This window comes from Chlorocebus sabaeus, chromosome 11 (genome assembly GCF_047675955.1).
Source record: "Chlorocebus sabaeus isolate Y175 chromosome 11, mChlSab1.0.hap1, whole genome shotgun sequence".
In the NCBI taxonomy this organism is placed as follows: Eukaryota; Metazoa; Chordata; class Mammalia; order Primates; family Cercopithecidae; genus Chlorocebus; species Chlorocebus sabaeus.
In genome coordinates this window covers 130,132,777-130,154,808 of record NC_132914.1, presented here as the reverse complement: position 1 = coordinate 130,154,808, position 22,032 = coordinate 130,132,777, and the positions used below count along the sequence as shown (strand labels likewise).

Sequence of the window (22,032 nt, the reverse complement as noted above, 5' to 3'; positions counted from 1 at the left end):
CCTGGAGTGGTATGGTCGGCCCAGCCTTCGGTGGTAGGCTCCTCCTGCTTCAGGCTCAGCTAAAAGCCACCTCCTCCCACAAGCCTCTCCGACGTCTGGGAGGAATGTCTTCTGTCCGTCCATCACTAGGTCACAGTTAAAATTTCCCTTTTTTTTTTTTTTTTTTGAGACAGAGTCTCGCTACTTCGCCTATGTTGGAGTGCGGTGGCGTGATCTCAGCTCACTGCAACCTCCATCTCCCGGGTTCCAGTGATTCTTCTGCCTCAGCCCCCTGAGTAGTTGGGATTACAGGCGTCCGCCACCATGCCCAGCTAATTTTTTGTATTTTTAGTAAAGATGGGATTTCGCCATGTTGGCCAGGCTGGTCTCGAACTCCTGACTTCAAGTGATCCGCCTACCGCCTCAGCCTCCCAAAGTGCTGGGATTATAGGCGTGAGCCACGGCGTCCGGCCCACAGTTAAAATTTCTTCTGAGCGCTCACAGTCAGAAATCATTTATTTACTTGGCTGTTTCCCTGGAGGGCAAAGACGCCGTACATCTTGTTGAGTGGTCTTTCCCGTGGGTGCAGCGCAGTGCTTGGTGTGTAGTAAGAATTCAGCGGGCCTGGCGCGGTGGCTCAAGCCTGTAATCCCAGCACTTTGGGAGGCCGAGACGGGCGGATCATGAGGTCAGGAGATCGAGACCATCCTGGCTAACATGGTGAAACCCCGTCTCTACTAAAAAATACAAAAAACTAGCCGGGCGAGGTGGCGGGCGCCTGTAGTCCCAGCTACTCGGGAGGCTGAGGCAGGAGAATGGCGTGAACCCGGGAGGTGGAGCAGTGAGCCGAGATCCGGCCACTGCACTCCAGCATGGGCGGCAGAGCGAGACTCCATCTCAAAAAAAAAAAAAAAAAAAAAAGGATTCAGCAAATGCTGCTTTCCTAGCGGGTAAATGAGACTATGTGTGTGTGATGCATGCATGAATGTGTGTGTGATGTGTGTGTGAACATGTGTGTATGTGGTATATGTACGTGTGTGAAACTGTGAGGTCTGTGTGTGGGAATGTGTATTGTGTGATGTACGTATGAATGTGTGTGTGATGTTTGAGTGTGAGTATGTATGTGTGATGTATGTGTGTATTTGTATGTGTGGTGTACGTGTATGAGTGTGTGTGATGTATGTGTATGAGTGTGTCTATGAGTGTGTGCACGTGTGATGTACGTGTGTATCAGTGTGTGTGTACGTGCCTGTGTGATGTGTGTATCAATGTGTGTGTGTGCTTGTCTGTGTATGTGTGATGTGTGTTGTACGTGTGTGTCATGTACGTATCAGTGTGTGTGCATGTGTGATGTACGTGTATGTCAGTGAGTTTGTGCATGTCTGGGTTATGTGGGATGCACGTGTGCATCAGTGTGTGTATCTGTATGTGTCTGTGATATGTCTGAGTGTGTGTGTGTACGTCTGTATGATGTATGTGTGCATCAGTGTGTCAGTGTGTGTACATGTCTGAGTGCATCTGTGATGTATGTGTACATCAGTGTGTGTACATGTCTGTGTATATGATATATGTATGTGTCTGTGTGCATGTCTGAGTGTGTATATGTGTGAGGTACGTATCTGTGTGTATACATGTCTGTGTGTGAGTGTGATGTACATATCGGTGTGTGTACATATATGCATGTGTGATATGCATGTGTATCTGTGTGTGTGTGATGTATGTATCTGTGTGTGTGCATGTCTGTGTGTACATGTCTGTGTGTGTACATGTGTATCTGTGTGTATGTGTGATGTACATGTGCGTCAGTGTATCTGTGTACATGTCTGTGTATGTGTGATGTACGTGTGTATCAGTGTCTGTGTGTACATGTCTGTGACGTACGTATCTGTATGTGCGTACGTGTCTGTGAGTGTGTGATGTACGTATCAGTGTGTGCCTTCGTGTCTGTGTGTCTGTGATGTACGTGTCAGTGTGTGTGTACATGTTTGTGATGTATGTGTGTATGAGTGTCTGTGTCTGTGTGATGTACATGTGTATCGGTATGTTTATGTGTCTGTGTGTGTGATGTACATATCAGTGTGTATGTACGTTTGTGTGTGATGTACGTGTGTATCAGTGTGTGTGTATGTGATATACGTGTCTACGTCTTGAGTGTGTGTATGATGTACGTATCAGTGTGTCTGTGTGTACATATCTGTGGGTCTGATGTATGTGTGTATCAGTGCATCTGAGTGTGTCTGTGTACGTGTGTATCTGTGTGAGTGTATGCGTGATGTATGTATCATTGTGTCTGTGTGTACATGTCTGTGATTTATGTATCAGTGTGTCTAAGTGTGCATGTCTGTGTGTACGTGTGTGTGTGCATCTGAGTGTGTGATGTACGTGTGTATCGTGTCTGTGTGTACATGTCTGTGTGTGATGTACATGTGTATCACTGCATCTGAGTGTGTGTGTGCGCGCGTCTGTGTGTACGTGTATCTGTGTGTGTGCCTCTGAGTGTATGCGTGATGTACGTGTGTATCATTGTGTCTGTGTATATTTGTGTGATGTATGTATCAGCGTGTCTGAGTGCACATGTCTGCGTGTCTGTACATGTGTATCTGTGTGTGTGCATCTGAGTGTATGTGTGATGTACGTATCATTGGATCTGTATGTACATGTCTGTGTGATGTACGTGTGTATCATTGTGTCTGAGTGTATGTGTGCATGACTGTACGTGTCTGTGTATACGTGTGTATCACTGTGTGTGCGCATCTGTGAGTGTATGTGTGATGTACCTGTCAGTGTGTCTATGTATACATATCTGAGAGTATGCATGATGTACATGTGTATCAGTGTATGTCTGTTTGTGTGATATACATATCAGTGTGTCTGTGTGTACATGTCTGTGTGTGTGAGGTACGTATCATTGTGTTTGTGTGTACGTCTGTGTGTGATGTACATGTGTATCAGTGTGTGCATGTCTTTGTACGTGTCTGTAACTGTATCAGTGTGTGTCTTGAGTGTGTGATGTACATGTGTATCAGTGTGCCTGAGTATGTGTGCATGCCTGTGTGTACGTGTGCATTTGTGTGTGCACCTGTGTGCATGTCTCTGTGTGTGTGTACATGTGCATCTGTGCATCTGTGTGTGCACATGTCTGTGTACGTGTGCATCTGTGTGTGCGTGTCTGTATGTGTGCGTCTGTGAGTGTGTGCGTCTGTGAGTGTGTGCACGTCTGTATGTGTGCACCTGTGCATCTGTATGTGCATGTCTGTGTGTGCCTCTACGTGTGCATCTGTGTGTGCATATGTCTTAGTGTGCATGTCTGTGTGTGCCTGTCGGTACGTGTGCATCTGTATGTGCGTCTGTGTGTGCATATGTCTTAGTGTGCATGTCTGTGTGTGCCTCTACGTGTGCATCTGTATGTGCGTCTGTGTGTGCACATGTCTGTGTACGTGTGCGTCTGTGTGTGCGTGTCTGTGTGCATCTGTGCATCTGTGAGTGTGTGCACGTCTGTGTGTGCATCTGTATGTGTGCACCTGTGCATCTGTATGTGCATGTCTGTGTGTGCCTCTACGTGTGCATCTGTGCATCTGTGTGTGCGCATGTCTTAGTGTGCATGTCTGTGTGTGCCTGTCTGTACGTATGCATCTGTATGTGCGTGTGTGTGCACATGTCTGTGTGCATGTCTGTGTGTGCGTGTCTGTATGTGTGCATCTGTGCGTCTGTGAGTGTGTTCGCATGTCTGTATGTGCGTGTACTTGTGTATCCGTGTGGGGGGTGAGAGGTTTGGTGTGAATGTGAGAGCAGAGGGATTAAGTACTCAGGATTCTGAAGCGGGAGGCCAGGTGGCTGCTTTTGGACTCAGGACAAGACATTCCCCTTGCGGGAGAAGCAGCTGGAGGAGGTCCCTCTGCATTCACTCAAAAAGGGTTCGAACTAATTCGAAGCTTCCAGGAGGGCGGGGGGACCTTGATTTCAGGGACCTTAGGTTTGGGTGCCGGTAACTATGGGGTCTCTTTATAGTCAGGGCTCCTCTCTGGGCCTCCTAGACGGTGGAACCCCTGACCTCTGTGCCACGAGCCTGAAGGAGCTCCTGGGTGTCTTAGGAGGAGCTACGTCTCGGATGCCGATCTCTGGGCTCTTCCAGGATGTTTGTTCTCAAGAAATCTGCCTCTAGCCACAAGCCCTTCACACTGCGGACTAGAAAGAGTCCCCCAGAACCTCTGCCCTTTCTCTCTACTTCCTGGGAATGGGCGAAGCCCCGTGCCATGCCTCTCCTTTCCCGCCTTTTCTAGGAATTCCTCCTGCCTCAGTGTCCTTGCTCTGCTGTTAACCACAGCTGGGGTCAGAATCCACAGTCTCGCCAGTCTTTCCAGAGTGACTATGGTTGTTAACTGTCCCTGCTGACACTGGGACCTGTCTCGCCTCCCTGGCCTGAGTCTTACCTTGATTCTCTTAATGACAGAGAGTGAGACGTAAAGAACTCGGGAGCCAGCGCCCGCGCGAGCTACACTGGTCTCCGCCTCTTGCTCCCTGCAGATACTGTTGGGGACCAGCCTCAACATCACCCGTAGGGTACCCAAAGTCCGGTGGCGACTAAGGAATGAGAAGAGACGGGTTAAGAGTGTATAAAGAGTGGGGGCCAGGGGGCCAATTGCAAAATGGAGGCTGCAAAAGGCCCAGAGTTCTGGTCTCCACTCTATTTATTGAGTACACTTAGATCTACGAGCAGACGTTCAGGGCGAAACGGTGAAAGGGAGGCAATGCGTCCTACGTGTAATCTATAGCAGTGGCGGTTTAAATGAATCTCCTTTGTGCTCAAACAGCGTATTTTTAACTTATCGGAGAGTAGCTAGTGGGAGCGGGCTTAACTAGGAACCTGCATGTCTGGCCACATTCCAGTGCTTCAGAGGAGTGTCTTTCTCCTTGAACACAGTGTTCATGGATAAGAGAGCAAGTCTCGCTCAGAACATGGGAACATAATGGCAATAAGAAGGCATTCCTCCTCAGAGGCCTCTTGTGGCTTTCCACAACTTATTGTCCCATATTTTTATGGCCAGTTAATACAAGCACCCCATATGCCTTTCCACCAACAGATACAGGCGCGAGCTACATTGGTCTCTGCCTCCTGCTCCCTGCAGGTGCCAGGCGCGAGCTACGCTGATGTCTGCTTCCGCAGGTGCCAGGCGCGAGCTACGCTGATGTCTGCTTCCGCAGGTGCCAGGCGCGAGCTACGCTGATGTCTGCTCCCTGCAGGTGCCAGGCGCGAGCTACGCTGATGTCTGCTTCCGCAGGTGCCAGGCGCGAGCTACGCTGATGTCTGCTTCCGCAGGTGCCAGGCGCGAGCTACGCTGATGTCTGCTTCCGCAGGTGCCAGGCGCGAGCTACGCTGATGTCTGCTTCCGCAGGTGCCAGGCGCGAGCTACGCTGATGTCTGCTTCCGCAGGTGCCAGGCGCGAGCTACGCTGATGTCTGCTTCCGCAGGTGCCAGGCGCGAGCTACGCTGATGTCTGCTTCCGCAGGTGCCAGGCGCGAGCTACGCTGATGTCTGCTTCCACAGGTGCCAGGCGCGAGCTACACTGGTCCCCGCCTCCTGTGCCCTGCAGGTGTGGATGCTGCTGGCTGTGCACCGTGGGGTTCCTGAGCGTGAGGTCACCTGGGAACTGCCCTTGTCTAATTCTCAGCCTGCCTCTGGGGTAAGTGGGAGACTGCACAGAGGGGTGGCGTCTGCCTCTACTCTTTTCTCAGTTGCCCTGGGGAAAAACCCGGCCATTTGCTAATATCCAGTCCTAACTTTCCTCCCTCATTTGAGGCAGGGGAGTGGACACTTCCGTCATTGCTTACTCTCTTTCTGTGGGACAGTGAAGACAGACAAAGATGAGAAAAGGGCCCTTGCTGTAGGTCTTCTCGCTCAGTTTACCTCACTTTCTGGAAAGGTGCCGCTGGCCTTGTGCCACTCAGTATCTTCCTGGCTAGTTGATTAGCCCCTTGCCTGTGGGGCCCTTGCCGTGTGCTCGGGAGTCACCTGCTTCAGCCCTGGGAGCTTCGGCGCTGCTCGGCAACCATTCCTGGGCCACGTGGCCTCACCCCGAGGTGTAGACGGTGATTGCTGGATAAATGTTGCTTGGCAGGATTGTTATGTAAGGTAGATTTTCGGTTCCTCTTGTCCCCAAGTTTACAGGAAACTTTTTTTGGACATTTCCTTTCAAACTCATTCTGATGAAGGAAAGAGCATCGCTGTGCAGCTGCATGCCCTTGGATTCTTTGGCTCTGACTCCATGTGTGGCTTCATCTAAGTGGCCTGGTCCACGAGCAGTGAAGAAATTTAAAGTGTAAGCATTCACATACACCAGGATGTGGTACTTCTTGAGTTCATTATGCTTATTTTCTTTTTTTTTTTTTTTTTTTTTTTTTTTTTGAGGTGGAGTCTTGCTCTGTCGCCCAGGCTGGAGTGCAGTGGCGCAATATCAGCTCACTGCAAGCTCCGCCTCCTGGGTTCACGCCATTCTCCTGCCTCAGCCTCCCGAGTAGCTGGGACTACAGGCGCCCGCCACCACGCCCGGCTAATTTTTTTGTATTTTTTTTTTAGTAGAGATGGGGTTTCACCGTGTTAGCCAGGATGGTCTCGATCTCCTGACCTCGTGATCCACCCATCTCGGCCTCCCAAAGTGCTGGGATTACAGGCTTGAGCCACCGCACCCGGCCATTATGCTTATTTTCAATCTTGGTCAGTCTTTTCCATCTTCTGCCTAAGATGGTATCTTTTGTGCAGTTTGTGGTCTTTGAAAAAGTTTTTAAAATAATGGTTATGCTTAGTTACCCGATTATTTGGCCTGTTGGGGAAATAAACCTAAAATCTGCCAACCCAGAAGACCTCTCCACACAAGTAGAAAATAAAAAAAAATTTTCTCATTGAATAAAAGTTCGACGAGGCCGGACACGGTGGCTCACATCTGTAGTCCCAGCACTTCGGGAGACTGAGGCCAGTGGATCACTTGAGCCCAGGAGTTCAAGGCCAACCTGGGCAACAAGGCAAAACCCCGTCTCTACAAAAAATACAAAAATTAGCTGGGTGTGGTGGCGCACACCTGTGGTCCCAGCTACTCAGGAGGCTGAGATGGGAGAATTCACGTGAGTCCAGGAAGGTCGAGGCTGTGGTGAGCCAAGATCATGCCACTGCACTCCAGCCCGGGTGACAGCAAGACCCTGTCTCAAAAAAAGAATGTGGCCGGGCATGGTGGCTCACGCCTGTAATCCCAGCACTTTGGGAGGCCGAGGCGGGTGGATCACCTGAGGTCAGGAGTTCGAGACCAGCCTGGCCAATATGGCAAAACCCCGTCTCTACTAAAAATACAAAAAATTAGCCAGGCGTGGTGGCGTGCACCTGTAATCCCAGCTACTTGGGAGACTGAGGCAGGAGAATCGCTTGAACCCTGGAGACGAAGGTTGCAGTGAGCCGAGATCATGCCACTGCACTCCAGCCTGGGCTACAAGAGCAAAACTGAGCCTCCTAAAAAACAAACAAACAAACAAACGGGGGTGAATCTCTTTCTCTGTTTGGTATGAGGGAAAATTAGAGATTTTTCCTCCTTTTAAATCTATATTTGCTCTTCCAGGCCTGTGAGCTCACGTTCCCCTCGGGGTATCAGCTGCTTCCCCACATTGTCTGGAGATGCGTGTTGGAGAAAGGCTGAAGGCCAGGCTTTAGTCTCTGAAACTTCTGATGATTTGAAGCAGAGGGGCGTTCAGGGGCCCAGGACCAAGGGGAGACCTGGGAATCGTGCCCCCTCTTCCAGCTCTGAGCTGCCCCCATTCCGGGCTGCTCGAGAGTTGACACTCCCAGCCCTGGGATGCTGGAGGCAGGAGGTCAGAAAATACCCAAAGAACAGCTGCAGCCCTTACCCTCCATGATTCCTCGGTTCTGCAGGGATTGGGGTCTGCCTCAGGTACACCTTGGAAACCAGCAGCCTGGGCTGTTACTGCTGATTTCTGAAGAAAGTGCCGGCGGTGTCTGTTCCAGTGTGAACTGGGGAAGAGGCAACGTAAGACACGCCCTGCCTTGTGTCTTGCTGCCCCCTGTGGCTCCCATCTACTGTCGGCTGCAGCCAGGCCCTGCTCAGCCTCAAACCCATGCCTCAGCTTCACCCCACCCTGCGTCTGCCCTGGGGTGTCTCTTTTTCTTTTTTTACTCTTATATTCGTTCCTCTGATCTATGTTTTCCTTTTGTTCCTGGCTGATTTGGGGGTAGGGAGCCAGAACCCCAGGCTGATTCACCATCTCCATCTAAAGGCCATTTTCTGTTTACCACCCTGCCTAGAAATAAGTTGCATTTTACTCTGTAGCACTTAACACAAATAACTTGATGTAGGTACCTCCAGGAAATATTTCTGCGGAATGAATAAGCCCTCATTGCATTTCCAGAGCTGCATGATGTCTGTGCTGAGCGGTTCGGTGTGGGGTGCTCCTCTGGAGGTGCTGAGCGGCTCGGCGTAGGGGTGCTCCTCTGGAGGTGCTGAGCAGTTCGGCGTAGGTGCTGAGCGGCTCGGTGTAGGGGTGCTCCTCTGGAGGTGCTGAGCGGCTCGGCGTAGGGGTGCTCCTCTGGAGGTGCTGAGCGGCTCGGCGTAGGGGTGCTCCTCTGGAGGTGCTGAGCGGCTCGGTGTAGGGGTGCTCCTCTGGAGGTGCTGAGCGGCTCGGTGTGGGGTGCTCCTCTGGAGGTGCTGAGCGGTTCGGCGTAGGGGTGCTCCTCTGGAGGTGCTGAGCAGTTCGGCGTAGGTGCTGAGCGGCTCGGCGTAGGGGTGCTCCTCTGGAGGTGCTGAGCGGCTTGGCGTAGGGGTGCTCCTCTGGAGGTGCTGAGCGGCTCGGCGTAGGGGTGCTCCTCTGGAGGTGCTGAGCGGCTCAGCATAGGGGTGCTCCTCTGGAGGTGCTGAGCGGCTCGGCGTAGGGGTGCTCCTCTGGAGGTGCTGAGCGGCTCGGCGTAGGGGTGCTCCTCTGGAGGTGCTGAGCGGCTCGGCGTAGGGGTGCTCCTCTGGAGGTGCTGAGCGGCTCGGCGTAGGGGTGCTCCTCTGGAGGTGTCTGCTTGAACCAGCTGGGTGAGTGGTTTCCATCTGGCATTTGTGGGTGGAGCCAGGGTGGTTAAGTTCAGTGTGTGCTGCAGACCTGGCCTAGATGCAGGTCAGACCCGATGGAGACATGCCAGTAGCTCACATTCCACCCTGCTTCCCACCTGCTAGCCCTGATGTGAACCTACCCAACATCTAGTTTGAGGCTTTAAATAATCTGAGCTCCCAGCAAGAGAACACCAAGATTTAGGTTTCCAAATTAATTAGATCATCTAAAATAAAATGTCTACTGCATCCACAGGCAGTAACTCTCTGGAACAAGACAATTCATGTGAGATAAGAAAGAAGAGCCCACAAGACCAAGAATGCATTCTCAGTTTACAGACCACTGACCAGAGACCACTGCAGGGTGTCAGGACTAAGAGAAGTCACAAAACAGCGGGTTTCCCAAGAGCAGTGGAAAATGATCCAGTCACAGGTGGGTTATCGGTTTATCCTCTGTTTTGTGGATGTGATGAGGCTTATGGAAATCTCTGCAACACACAGAAGGGTCTAAATACATTTAAATAAGAGAAAATATAAGCTTGGGAAAGAAGATGTCAAAAGAAGCACATAGTAGATTATAGAATTATACAAAAGTCTCAGCTGGGCATGGTGGCTCACGCCTGTAATCCCAGCCCTTTGGGAGGCCAAGGAGGGCAGATCATTTGAGGCCAGGAGTTTGAGACCAGCCTGGCCAATATGGCAAAACCCCGTCTCTACTAAAAATACAAAAATTAGCCTCCCAGCTACTCGGGAAGCTGAGGCATGAGAATCACTTGAACCCAGGAGATGGAGATTGCAGTGAGCTGGGATTACATCAGTGCACTCCAACCGGGGTGGAAGAGTTAGAAAAAGAGTCATACAAAAGTCTTAAAGTTGGAAGAGATCAATAAGAAATGGGATCCTGCCGGGCACGGTGGTTGACGCCTGTAATCCCAGCACTTTGGGAGGCCAAGACGGGCGGATCACGAGGTCAGGAGATCGAGACCATCCTGGCTAACACGGTGAAACCCCATCTCTACTAAAAATACAAAAAATTAGCCGGGCGTGGTGGCCGGCGCCTATAGTCCCAGCTGTTCGGGAGGCTGAGGCAGGAGAATGGCGTGAACCCGGGAGGCGGAGCTTGCAGTGAGCTGAGACTGGGTCACTGCACTCCAGCCTGGGCAACAGAGCGAGACTCCGTCTCAAAAAAAAAAAAAGAATTCAGAACACAGTTTCTTCGAGGACTGAGATGGGTCTTGCGTGCACATCCTACCTTCTTCAGGGACTGAGATGAGGTCTTGAGTGTACATCCTACCTAGATTTCAGTTTTAGGAAAGAAACTTAAATCATCTGGCAGAATTGATCATTACGAAACCTTTAAATGGTGTCCATAAGTATTCTCTCCACTGGAATGTTGATGTGTTTTGGGTAGAAATGCCGCTCCTGTTGGCAAAGGCTTGGCATGCAGGGATCTGCGTTCAGCTGTTTCCATACTTTGTTGACTTAGAAAAGAGACTGTGGTGTCCCCTCACCTTTCAGAGGAATTCTTACCACCTACTAGCCTCTCTCCTCTCACCCTTTCCCTACTTCCTTTCCTTTCTTCCTAATATTTTCTTTTTTTGATGTTCAGTCCTACGCCAGGAGTGGTACCACTGCACTCCAGCCTGGGCAATGGAGCGAGACGCTGTCTCAAAAAATTAAATGAATAAAGGAGTAAAGTATGGCTACTCCATAGGCAGAGCAGGGCATTCCCGAAAGCAGGAGGAGGAAGGCGCCCGCCCTAGGTACAAGGCTCATTTATACGTAGGACAACAACGACGACGGTCACAGGGAGATGTGCTCAGCTACAAGGGTTTGTGATAAAGGATTGATTTTCTTAATTACTATATTTTATAAGAATCAATATTATTATCTTTTTTTTTTTTTTTTTTTTTTGAGACAGAGTCTCGCTTTGTCACCCAGGCTAGAGTGCAATGCCAGATCTCAGCTCACTGCAAGCTCCGCCTCCCAGGTTCACGCCATTCTCCTGCCTCAGCCTCCCACGTAGCTGGGACTACAGACGCCCACCACCTCGCCCGGCTAGTTTTTTGTATTTTTAGTAGAGATGGCGTTTCACCATGTTAGCCAGGATGGTCTCGATCTCCTGACCTCGTGATCCGCCCGTCTCGGCCTCCCAAAGTGCTGGGATTACAGGCTTGAGCCACCGCGCCCGGTCAATGTTATTATCTTTAAAGCAACATTAGAAATGCTTTTGTTCTCAAGACATGGGGACATCAGGACATTCCTGGGCATGGGTCTGTTTAGTAAACATTATTAATCTTTTCCCTTAACAGTAAACATCTAGAGGCCGGGAATACCTCACATCCTGGCAATGCTGCCCAGCAAGTTCCAGCCTCATTTGCCCTCACTCAAGATGGAGTCGCTTTGGTTCTAATGCCTCTGACAAAGAGCCAGTTGTGTCAGGCAGATGTGGGGATTGACTCTTTGCCCTCAGCCGAGGGAGCACTGAACAAAAAGCTCCAGCAGTTTTTTTGGACCCTGGGGTAGGGAGGGAGGAGCTGGGAGTAGAAAAGTACCAGGTACTGAGTCAAAGTGGGGAAAAGTGTCTTCAGGGTTCTCCCCAACCCCAATGAGGAGGTCTTGCATTAGCACCTGAGAAAGGCCTCAGGAGACTGGAGTGCAGGTGCCTGGGTAAGAAGGCAGACGTGTGAGATCACGACCCCTGACTGCAGTTCCCCTCAGAGACCAGAGTGCTCTGGCCGTGCACCAGGTCTGTTGGGAGGGCAGTTTTCCCCCGAGGCCTGCCGGGTAAAGCCTTGGTAATTGCCTGTGCTTACACCTGAACATGCACTACGGGTTTTAACCAGGAGCTGAACTCCTTGACTCCACTCCTTGATTTGTTAGGACCTAAGTGTGAAACAGGCTACCTCATCGTGGACCCCAATAGGTCAGACTTTGAGAGGCCATGACAATAACCAGGTAAATCGTCTGAGGCAACAGCAGACCACGGCTATGATGACGCCACTCCAGGCAAGACGGTCGGGTCTGGAGGACTGAACATGGCCTCAGCAGTCACCTCGGCAGTCGCCATGCCAGGAAAGATGCCTCACAGCCCACTGGAGAGCCAGAAGAATCTGTGTGCATCTTCTTTACCTGGCCTGAGGCATCAATTCAGGCACAGCAGAACTCTGGCCAGAAAGTTGAACATGACCTGAATGTCTTCCAGGCTGAGACAGGTCCTCAGTGTAATCCCAGAGGGCACACGTGGTCCCCTAGAAACAAAGAACGTCACAAGGTCAGACGCCCCAGCTGGGCACGCACGCCTCAGGTTGTGAGGTTAACAGGGATCCAACATGCCTCCCCATGGTCGGGCCTCTGTCCAGTCTGGATCATTGGGTGTAGGCCTTGGCTTTAGAGGGCCTGCCTGGGACTAAGTTCCAAACCATTTTGTTTATCCGTGACACCAGTTTGTTAGTCCACTCCTTATCAGAGTGTGTACAGTCTCTGGAGGAGTTCTGCAAAGAGCCCAGGAGCCGAGGCAGTCCTCTGCCTCTCCTCCTCAGCACCTTCAGGAAGCCGAGGTGTGGGCTCAGCAGCTGGTCCAAGTCCACAGCAGCCACAGTCCATGGAAAGGCAGCATGAGGAGTTCTTGTGTTTGGTTTTTTAGGAGGAGTAGAAAGCTTTTAGGAGCAGGTCTGAAAAATAAAGATCATTATTATTTTTCCCCTTTCCCTGAGCCTCCCCAGGTGCCAGTTTTGTTTTGTTTTTCTGTTATTTGTGTCCCATGTAGTAATCAAAACTTAAGAACAAAATATCCCCCGTTTTCATTCATGTGTGCCATCTGGAAAGGTTGTATACTAGAGGGACAAAATACTTTTATGTAACTTAACCAAAAAGATGTATCATGTTTAAGAAGTGGTGAGCACAAAATCCTGAACTTTTAAAAGGTTTAACAATAGGTTTACATAATCTCCCGTCTATTTGGGTCTTCAGAAGGGGATGAAAGGGCCTTGCCTCTTGCCTTGTGGAGTCTGAGATATCTGTAACTGGAGGAGAGGGGCGCGAGACGGAGGGCAGCCTGGAGAGGTATGCGTGATGGAGGGCAGCCTGGAGGAGAGGGGCGCGAGACGGAGGGCAGCCTGGAGAGGGGCGCGAGACGGAGGGCAGCCTGGAAAAGGAGCCTGATGGAAGGCAGCCTGGAGGAGAGGGGCGCGTGATGGAGGGCAGCCTGGAGGAGAGGGGCGCATGATGGAGGGCAGTCTGGAGGAGAGGGGCGCATGATGGAGGGCAGCCTGGAGGAGAGGGGCGCGAGACGGAGGGCAGCCTGGAGGAGAGGGGCGCATGATGGAGGGCAGCCTGGAGGAGAGGGGCGCGTGATGGAAGGCAGCCTGGAGGAGAGGGGCGCATGATGGAGGGCAGCCTGGAGGAGAGGGGCGTGAGACGGAGGGCAGCCTGGAGGAGAGGGGCGCGAGACGGAGGGCAGCCTGGAAAAGGAGCCTGATGGAAGGCAGCCTGGAGGAGAGGGGCGCATGATGGAGGGCAGCCTGGAGGAGAGGGGCGCGAGACGGAGGGCAGCCTGGAGAGGGGCGCGAGACGGAGGGCAGCCTGGAAAAGGAGCCTGATGGAAGGCAGCCTGGAGGAGAGGGGCGCGTGATGGAGGGCAGCCTGGAGGAGAGGGGCGCATGATGGAGGGCAGCCTGGAGGAGAGGGGCGCGTGATGGAAGGCAGCCTGGAGGAGAGGGGCGCATGATGGAGGGCAGCCTGGAGGAGAGGGGCGTGAGACGGAGGGCAGCCTGGAGGAGAGGGGCGCGAGACGGAGGGCAGCCTGGAGAGGGGCGCGAGACGGAGGGCAGCCTGGAAAAGGAGCCTGATGGAAGGCAGCCTGGAGGAGAGGGGCGCGTGATGGAGGGCAGCCTGGAGGAGAGGGGCGCATGATGGAGGGCAGCCTGGAGGAGAGGGGCGCGTGATGGAAGGCAGCCTGGAGGAGAGGGGCGCATGATGGAGGGCAGCCTGGAGGAGAGGGGCGTGAGACGGAGGGCAGCCTGGAGGAGAGGGGCGCGAGACGGAGGGCAGCCTGGAAAAGGAGCCTGATGGAAGGCAGCCTGGAGGAGAGGGGCGCATGATGGAGGGCAGCCTGGAGGAGAGGGGCGCGAGACGGAGGGCAGCCTGGAGAGGGGCGCGAGACGGAGGGCAGCCTGGAAAAGGAGCCTGATGGAAGGCAGCCTGGAGGAGAGGGGCGCGTGATGGAGGGCAGCCTGGAGGAGAGGGGCGCGAGACGGAGGGCAGCCTGGAGAAGGAGCCTGATGGAGAGCAGCCTGGAGGTACCCATGGGAAGTGCCCCGCGGGGAACGGCTGCATGAGGCCTGAGGCCACTTGCCTGAGCTGCGTAGTCCAGGCTGCGGTTATCTTGTCCCCTCCCAGCAGCCAACAAAGTTGTCCGGCACAACAGTCAGTTACCCTGTTGCTTGTGGGCGATATGGTTCCTCAGACACCCCATGATTGGGCCCATTGATGTGTAGCTTGGGCTGGGGCTGTTCTCAGATGCAGTGCGCTCAGGAAACCTGAACAGGAAGCAGATCTGGTCGTGTCGGGCCTGCATAGTGTGGCCCGAGTCAGTGGAATGTGTGGGGTTGGCTGGGCCGAACCACAAGGAAACAGCGAAACATTCATCTATCTGCCGAGAATGTCATGGCCCATTGACCTGGGAATCTGCCCTTGGGCAGTGTTAGCCTTGACCGGAGTCTGGAAGGCGGGACACTGTTTCCTGTGATTCACCGTCTTCTGAGAGCAGAAGCAGCACGCGCGGAGGGTCGGTCTAGGCCGTGTCTGCATCGCTGTGGGACGTTTCTCGTGGCTCCGTAAGGAGGCTGTCAGTCACGTATCTGCTTGTTCTGGAGTGAAAACATCTTAGTCTGCATTTAGCAAGCGCAGTTGGGTGGTTGTGTTTCTTGGGTCAGCACTGGAGTCTTTTTGGTGAGCACCCGTATGGGTAACAAAATGCTTCTTAGGAGCAGAACTGATTTTTATCTAAATGTCTTGTTCTCAGGAACAGAAAACCAAATGTTCTCTTGTTGGGGACCAGCCTCAACACCACCCGTAGGGTACCCGAAGTCCGGTGGTGACAAAGGAATGAGAAGAGACAGGTTAAGCGTTCATAAAGGGGCCGGGCACGGTGGCTCACGCCTGTAATCCCAGCACTTTGGGAGGCCGAGGCGGGCGGATCACGAGGTCGGGAGATCAAGACCATCCTGACGAACATGGTGAAACCCCGTCTCTACTAAAAATACAAAAAAATAAGCCGGTCGTGGTGGGGGGCGCCTGTAGTCCCAGCTACTCGGGAGGCTGAGGCAGGAGAATGGCGTAAACCTGGGAGGCGGAGCTTGCAGTGAGCAGAGATCCTGCCACTGTACTCCAGCCTGGGCGACAAAGTGACAGTCCGTCTCAAAAAAAAAAAAATTCTTAAAGGTGGGAGCCCGGGGGCCGGTTGCAAAATAGAGGCTGCAAAAGGCACCAAGTGTGGTCTCCACACTATTACTGAGTACAGTCACTTAGATCTAAGAAGCAGAAGTTCAGGGGTGAAACAGTGAAAGGGGGGTGGTGTGTCATACACCTCATCTATAGCAGTGGTGGTTTGGGTAAATTTTCTTTATGCTGAAGCAGCGTAAACTTAACTGCTGATTTATTCTTTAACTTATCGGAGAGCAGCTGTGGGGAGTGGGCCTAACTAGGAGCCAGCGTATCTGGCCACATTCCAGTGCTTCAAAGGAGTGTCTTTCTCCTTGAACACAGTGTTTATAGATAAGAGAGCAGGTCTTGCTCTGAGCATGGGAACATGATGGCAATTAGAAGACTTTCCTCCTCAGAGGCCTCTCGTGGCTTTCCACGGCTTATTGTCCCATATTTTTATGGCCAGTTTATGCAGGCACCGCACAAGCCCTTTTCCCAGCATTCTCTGTTCTTATTTATAAATGGCAGCAAAACATTGGGTACATGTGTACAGGAAGATGGGACCAGTAGACACTGGGGACCTCAAACGTGGGGAGGGAGGGAAGAGGGAAGCCTGTTGTGTTCTGCGCTCACCACATGGGTGACAGGATCAGTCGTACCCCAAACCTCAGCATTACACAGTAAACCCGTGGAACAAACCTGCACATGTACCTGTGACTCTGAAAGGAAGAGTTGAAATTATTTTTTTTGAAAAAGTCTTGTCTCCACTGGGAACCTTGTTTTACGTGCCCGTCTGAGGCTTGCTGGCGGCCTGATCCAAGGGCCAGGGAACTAGCGATAGCCTGTGCATCAGGTGGATTCAGTCTTCCGTGTGCTGCTCTGTAATGGCCCTAACTGCAGCAGTTCCCATCAGGGACTGGGGCAAAGGCTGGCAGGGGTGTACATAGATGGGACATCAGTAACAACAGTACATTCAGGAACGGGGACCACATCATTGTCCTGTAGCATCCACAGTATGTTGGCCGTACACCACGTCTGTTGTGGGGAGGGCAGTTTTCCTCCATGAGGCCCACAAGGTAAAGGCTTGGTAATTGTTTATGTTTGGGCCTGAAATTTCACACAGAGCTTTTTAACCAGGAGCCAGCTTCCTCAGAGGAGTTTTAAAACATGTCCAAGTTCATGTAATCAACATCACAGTCAGGACAGAACAGTTCTGTCACCCCACAGGAACTCTGTGCGGCCCCTTTGTGGCCACGCATCCCTTATCCCTGGCCACCACTGATCTGTTCTCAGTCACTACAGCTTTGCCTTTTCCAGAATGTCCTATAAATGGAATCATGTCAGCCAGGCATGGTGGCTCATTCCTGTAATCCCAGCACTTTAGGAGGCCAAGGTGGGCAGATCACCTGAGGTCGGGAGTTCGAGACCAGCCTGGCCACATGGAGAAACCCCGTCTCTACTAAAAATACAAAAATTAGCCGGTGTGGTGGTGTGCACCTGTAATCCCAGCTACTTGGGAGGCTGAGTCAGGAGAATCGCTAGAACCTGGGAGGCAGAGGTTGCAGTGGACCAAGATTGCACCACTGCACTCCAGCCTGGGCAACAGAGTGAGATTCTGTCTCAAGAAATAAAATAAAAATAAAAAAACAAATGGGATCATGTATGTGACCTGTTGACAGTGGCTTTTCTCACTCAGCATACCTTTGAGATTCATTCATATCTTGTCGGTAGTTTGTTCCTTTTCCTTGGCATGTGGTTCCCTTGAATACTATCCCATGTATGGATGGGCCACAGTCTCTATCCATTCACTCATTGAAGGACATCTTGGTTGCTTCCACTTTTTAGCAGTTTTGAATAAAGCATTCATCTCCATATAGGTTTGAACATAAATATTCAGGTGAATGTAAGTTTTCAGTTCACTACTTGAGTGAACGCCTAGGAGTGGGATTGCTGGGTTGTGTGGTAAGTCTGTGTTCAACTTTGTAAGAAACTGCCAAAATGTTTTCCAAAGCTGCTGTACATTTTACATGCCCACCACAATGAATGAGAGCTGCTGTTGCTCTGAATCCTCGCTGATATTTGTCAGGGGTGTGTGTGTGTGTATGTGTGTTTAGTTTTAGCCTTCTAATAAGTACATAGTAGTATTTCATTATAGTTTTAATTTGCATTCACCTTTTGACATGATATTGAACATCTTTTCCGATGTGTACTTTCCATCCATGCATTTTCTTTTTTCTTTTTTTTTTTTTTTTTTGAGTCAGAGTTTCACTCTTGTCGCCCAGGCTGGAGTGCAGTAGCACAACCTTGGCTCACTGCAACCTCTGCCTCCCAGGTTCAAGCAGTTATCCTCCCTCAGTCTCCCCAGTAGGTAGGATTACAGGTGTGCATCACCACACCCAGCTAATTTTTGTATTTTTAGTAGAAATGGGGTTTCACCATGTTGGCCAGGCTGGTCTCAAACTCCTGACCTCAGGTGATCCTCCTGCCTCGGCCTCCCAAAGTGCTGGGATTACAGGCATGGCATGAGCCACCACGCCTGGCCACCATCCATGTGTTTTCTTTGGTGAAATGTCAAGATATTTTGCTAATTTTTAAAATGGGATTATTTTCTTATTAATAGTTCTTTATATCCTGGATATGAGTGCTTTAGCAGGTATGTAATTTGCAAATAATTTTCTCTTAGTCTGTGCCATATCTTCTATTTCTCTTAACATTGTTTTTCACAGAACAAAAGTTCTTAATTTTGAAAAAGTCCAATTTATCAAATTTTTTTCTTAAATTGATCAGGCCTTTGGTGTGGTATCTAACTTATTGCCAAACCCAAAGTCATACAGGTTTTCTTTGGTTTTATTCTAAAAGGTTTATAGTTTTTTGTGTTTAGGTCTGTGGTCCATTTTGAGTTAGTTTTGATATAAGGTGTGAGGTATGTGTTGAGATCTCTTCTTTTGCTTATGAGTATAAAATTATTCTGACATTATTTGTCACAAAGACTGTAGAATTGCTTTTTGTACTTTTGTGAAACAATTGAGTATATTTGTAGGGGCTTATTTTCGAGTTCTCTGTTCTGTTCCATTAACCTGTGTTTTTATCCTTTCACAAATTCCATCCTGTCTTAATTACTGTGCTTGTATAGGAAATCTTGAAATCAAGTAATGTGAGTGCTTTTATGTTTAAACTATTTGGAACATAAATGTGCCTCTTTCATAGGCAGCATATAGCTGGGTTGCTTTATATTTTCCATTTCTGTTCTTTTGCTTCATTATGAATTTCTTCTGGTCTGTCTTCCAATTCACTTATTCCCTCTTCATCTTTTTCTAATCTACTCTTAAGCCCTTCCGTTGACTTCTTAACTTTACTTACTATGCACTTTATCTCTAGGAGTTGTATTTCATTCTTTTTCAAATCCATTTATTCATTTGTATAGCCTTCTGATTCTTTTTCATACTTTCATTGGCATCTTTTATTTCTTTGAATATATTAAATGTATTTATTTTATATTCTGTGCTGACAGTTCAAATATCTCAAGTCTTTTATACCTCTCCTGTCTTTTTTAAAAATTAGATTTCTCAGGCCAGGCAAGGTGGCCCACGCCTGTAATCCCAGCACTTTGGGAGGCTGAGGCGGGTGGATCACCTGAGGTCAGGAGTTCAAGACCAGCCTGACCAACATGGCAAAACCCCATCTCTACTGAAAATATAAAAGTTACCCAGGCATCGTGGCGTGTGCCTGTAATCTCAGCTATTCGGGAGGCTGAGGCAGGAGAATCGCTTGAACCTGGGAGGCAGAGGTTACAGTGAGCCAAGATCGCATCATTGCGTTCCAGCCTGGGCAACAGAGTAAGACTCCATCTCAAAATAAATACGTAAATAAATAGATTTCTTTTATTTTTTATTTTATTTATTTATTTTATGAGATGGAGTATCACTCTTGTCGCCTAGGCTGCAGTGCGGTGGCGCGGTCTCAGCTCTCTGCAACCTCCGCCTCCCGGGTTCAAGTGATTCTCCTGTCTCAGCCTCCTGAGTAGCTGGGAATCCAGGCACATGCCACCATGTCCAGCTAATTTTTGCACTTTTAGTAGAGACAGAGTTTCCCCGTGTTGGCCGGGCTGGTCTCGAACTCCTGACCTCAGGTGACCCGCCCGCCTCAGCTTCCCAAAATGTTGGGATTACAGGCATGAGCCACCGCACCCAGCCAATTTTTTTTTTAATGTGTGCATTCTGGTTTCTCTTTTACTCTGTACTCATTTTTCTTGAACCTTATGAGAATTATTTGGATCTCTTTCTCTAAATAGAATTTGCATTTGATTCTGCTGGATGCCTGAATGCACGTCACCCTCAAAAACACTTTAGAACTCTGTGCTTAAGGTTTTTGCAAAACACATCTATACTGGAGTTCAGCCCATACACCTATCTAAATCTAGCTTGTTATAATTCTCAGGGACAATTTCTGACCTCTTTGTGTAACACTAACATTTGAGGCAAGAAATTAATTTTCTTTGATTTTTATTTTTCATTGACCCACACACAGAGTACTCCTTGTCTTCCAGCTTTATGAAGGAAAATAACCTATTAATCCTCTATGCTTGGGCTTGTTCTAAGCCTTTCTCCTTTCTTCTATGTTCCTTGTAACTGTTGGGACAGGAATGTTCAAATTTACCCGAGTCCAAATGGAGGCTGGCCTCTGCTTACCTCTCAAGTTTTCCACTTTCCCTTTTAAAGAGGCCAGGACCTTTCCCACCGCTCCCACTCCCACTTCCTCTCTTATATTCCTGAACTTTCATCCCTGAGAAAACACACTCTGTTTCCATGCCTTTGCTCATGCTGCTGCCTTGAGAGTGTCCTTTTCCTCATCCCTCTCTGTGACCAGGACTTTCTAGAGACCCTTCATAAGCCTTACTTCTTTATAGCACCTGAGCCAGTGTTGTCAAATCCAGTGTTTTTATCCCTGTTTTGTCTCTATATTCTGTAAATGCTAGTTTCATAGTCCTGTAGCCTTATTCACTCTGGCCTGAAGGGTACTTGAGAACATGATATTTTTCTACTCATTTTTAAATTTCTGATACCTGTTATGGTTCCTGGAATCTTTTTTCTTTTCTTTTCTTTTTCTTTTTTTTTTTTTTTTGAGATGAAATCTTGCTCTATTGTCCAGGCTGGAGTGCAGTGGCGCAATCTTGGCTCACTGCAACCTCCGCCTCCAGGGTTCAAAGGATTCTCCTGTCTCAGGCTCCCGAGTAGCTGGGATTACAGGCATGCACCACCACGCTTGGCTGATTTTGTATTTTTAATAGGATGGGGTTTCACCATGTTGACCAGGCTGGTCTCCAACTCCTGACCTCAGGTGATCCACCCGCCTCAGCCTCCCAAAGTGCTGGAATTTCAGGAGTGAGCCACCGCACCCAGATAGTTCCTGGAATCTTAATTGCTCAATATGTGTGTTTTGGAAGATATCTAAAATCGCTGGCCAGTTGTTCTTACTTGGGAGCAGAATCACGCCCAGAGGGAAGAGAGTGGTTTTTTTGTTTGTTTGTTTTGTTATTTATTTATTTGAGATAGAGTCTCACTCTGTTGCCCAGGCTGGAGTGTAGGGGTGCAATCGTGGCTCACTGCAACCTCTATCTCCCAGGTTTAAGTGATTCTTCTGCCTCAGTCTCCCTAGTAGCTGGGATTACAGGCGCCCGCCACCATGCCCAGCTGAGTGTGTGTGTGTGTGTGTGTGTGTATTTTTAGTAGAGATGGAGTTTCGCCATTTTGGCCAGGCTGGTCTTGAATTCCTGGCCTCAGGTGATCCACCCACCTCAGCCTCCCAAAGTGCTGGGATTACAGGCATGAGCCACCGTGCCCAGCCAGTGACTGAGAGAGATTACTGTCATTAGCAGACAGAGGCCAGACATGCTGAAGGGCTTAACTGCATGGGACAATGTTACTTAGCTAAAATTGGTTCTCAAATACCAGTGGCACCTTCTTTAAGAACCACTGTATTGTTTAAAGACAACCTATTCTGGTTTCTTGTTCAGTGGATAGGTCGATGGATGAATGAATTCACAATGATAAATATTTTTAAGCTGGGTGCGGTGGCTCATGCCTGTAATCCCAGCACTTTGGGAGTCCGAGGCGGGCAGACCACGAGGTTAGGTGTTCAAGACCAGCCTGGCCAACATGGTGAAACCCCATCTCTACTGAAAATACAAAAATTAACTGGGAGTGGTGGCGAGTGCCTGTAATCCCAGCTACTCAGGAGGATGAGGCAGGATAATCATTTGAACCTGGGAGGCAGAGGTTGCAATGAGCCGAGATCACACCATTGTACTCCAGTCTGGGCAACAGGGCGAGACTCTGCCTCCCAAAAAAAAAAAAAAAAAAAAAAAAATATATATATATATATATATATATACACACACACACACACACACATATGTGTGTGTGTGTGTGTGTGTATTTTTAAACATTTCTTGCTCAAAGCGTAATTCAAGATTATTTTATATTATGTTATATTATATTGTATTGTATTAGTTATTGTGTAACAAATTACCCCAAACCTC

The 22,032-nt window shown here is 49.7% G+C and overlaps 1 protein-coding gene across 11 annotated transcripts in view; it reads left to right on the top strand.

The window, feature by feature from the left end:
* The window catches only part of ZNF605 (zinc finger protein 605), a 39,353-nt gene that overhangs the window by 3,733 nt on the left and 13,588 nt on the right, over positions 1-22,032 (top strand). For 3 of the 11 annotated variants that reach the window (XM_037994716.2, XM_037994743.2, XM_037994741.2), the window contains exon 2: positions 9,325-9,501. In XM_037994716.2, coding sequence (XP_037850644.2) covers positions 9,487-9,501 — 15 coding nt within the window. In that variant the 5' untranslated portion in view covers positions 9,325-9,486. Of the gene's footprint in view, positions 1-752; positions 5,661-8,928; positions 9,054-9,324; positions 9,502-22,032 lie in introns of those variants that run through there. The other 8 variants (XM_073021281.1, XM_037994739.2, XM_073021283.1 and 5 more) reach the window with 6 other exon arrangements.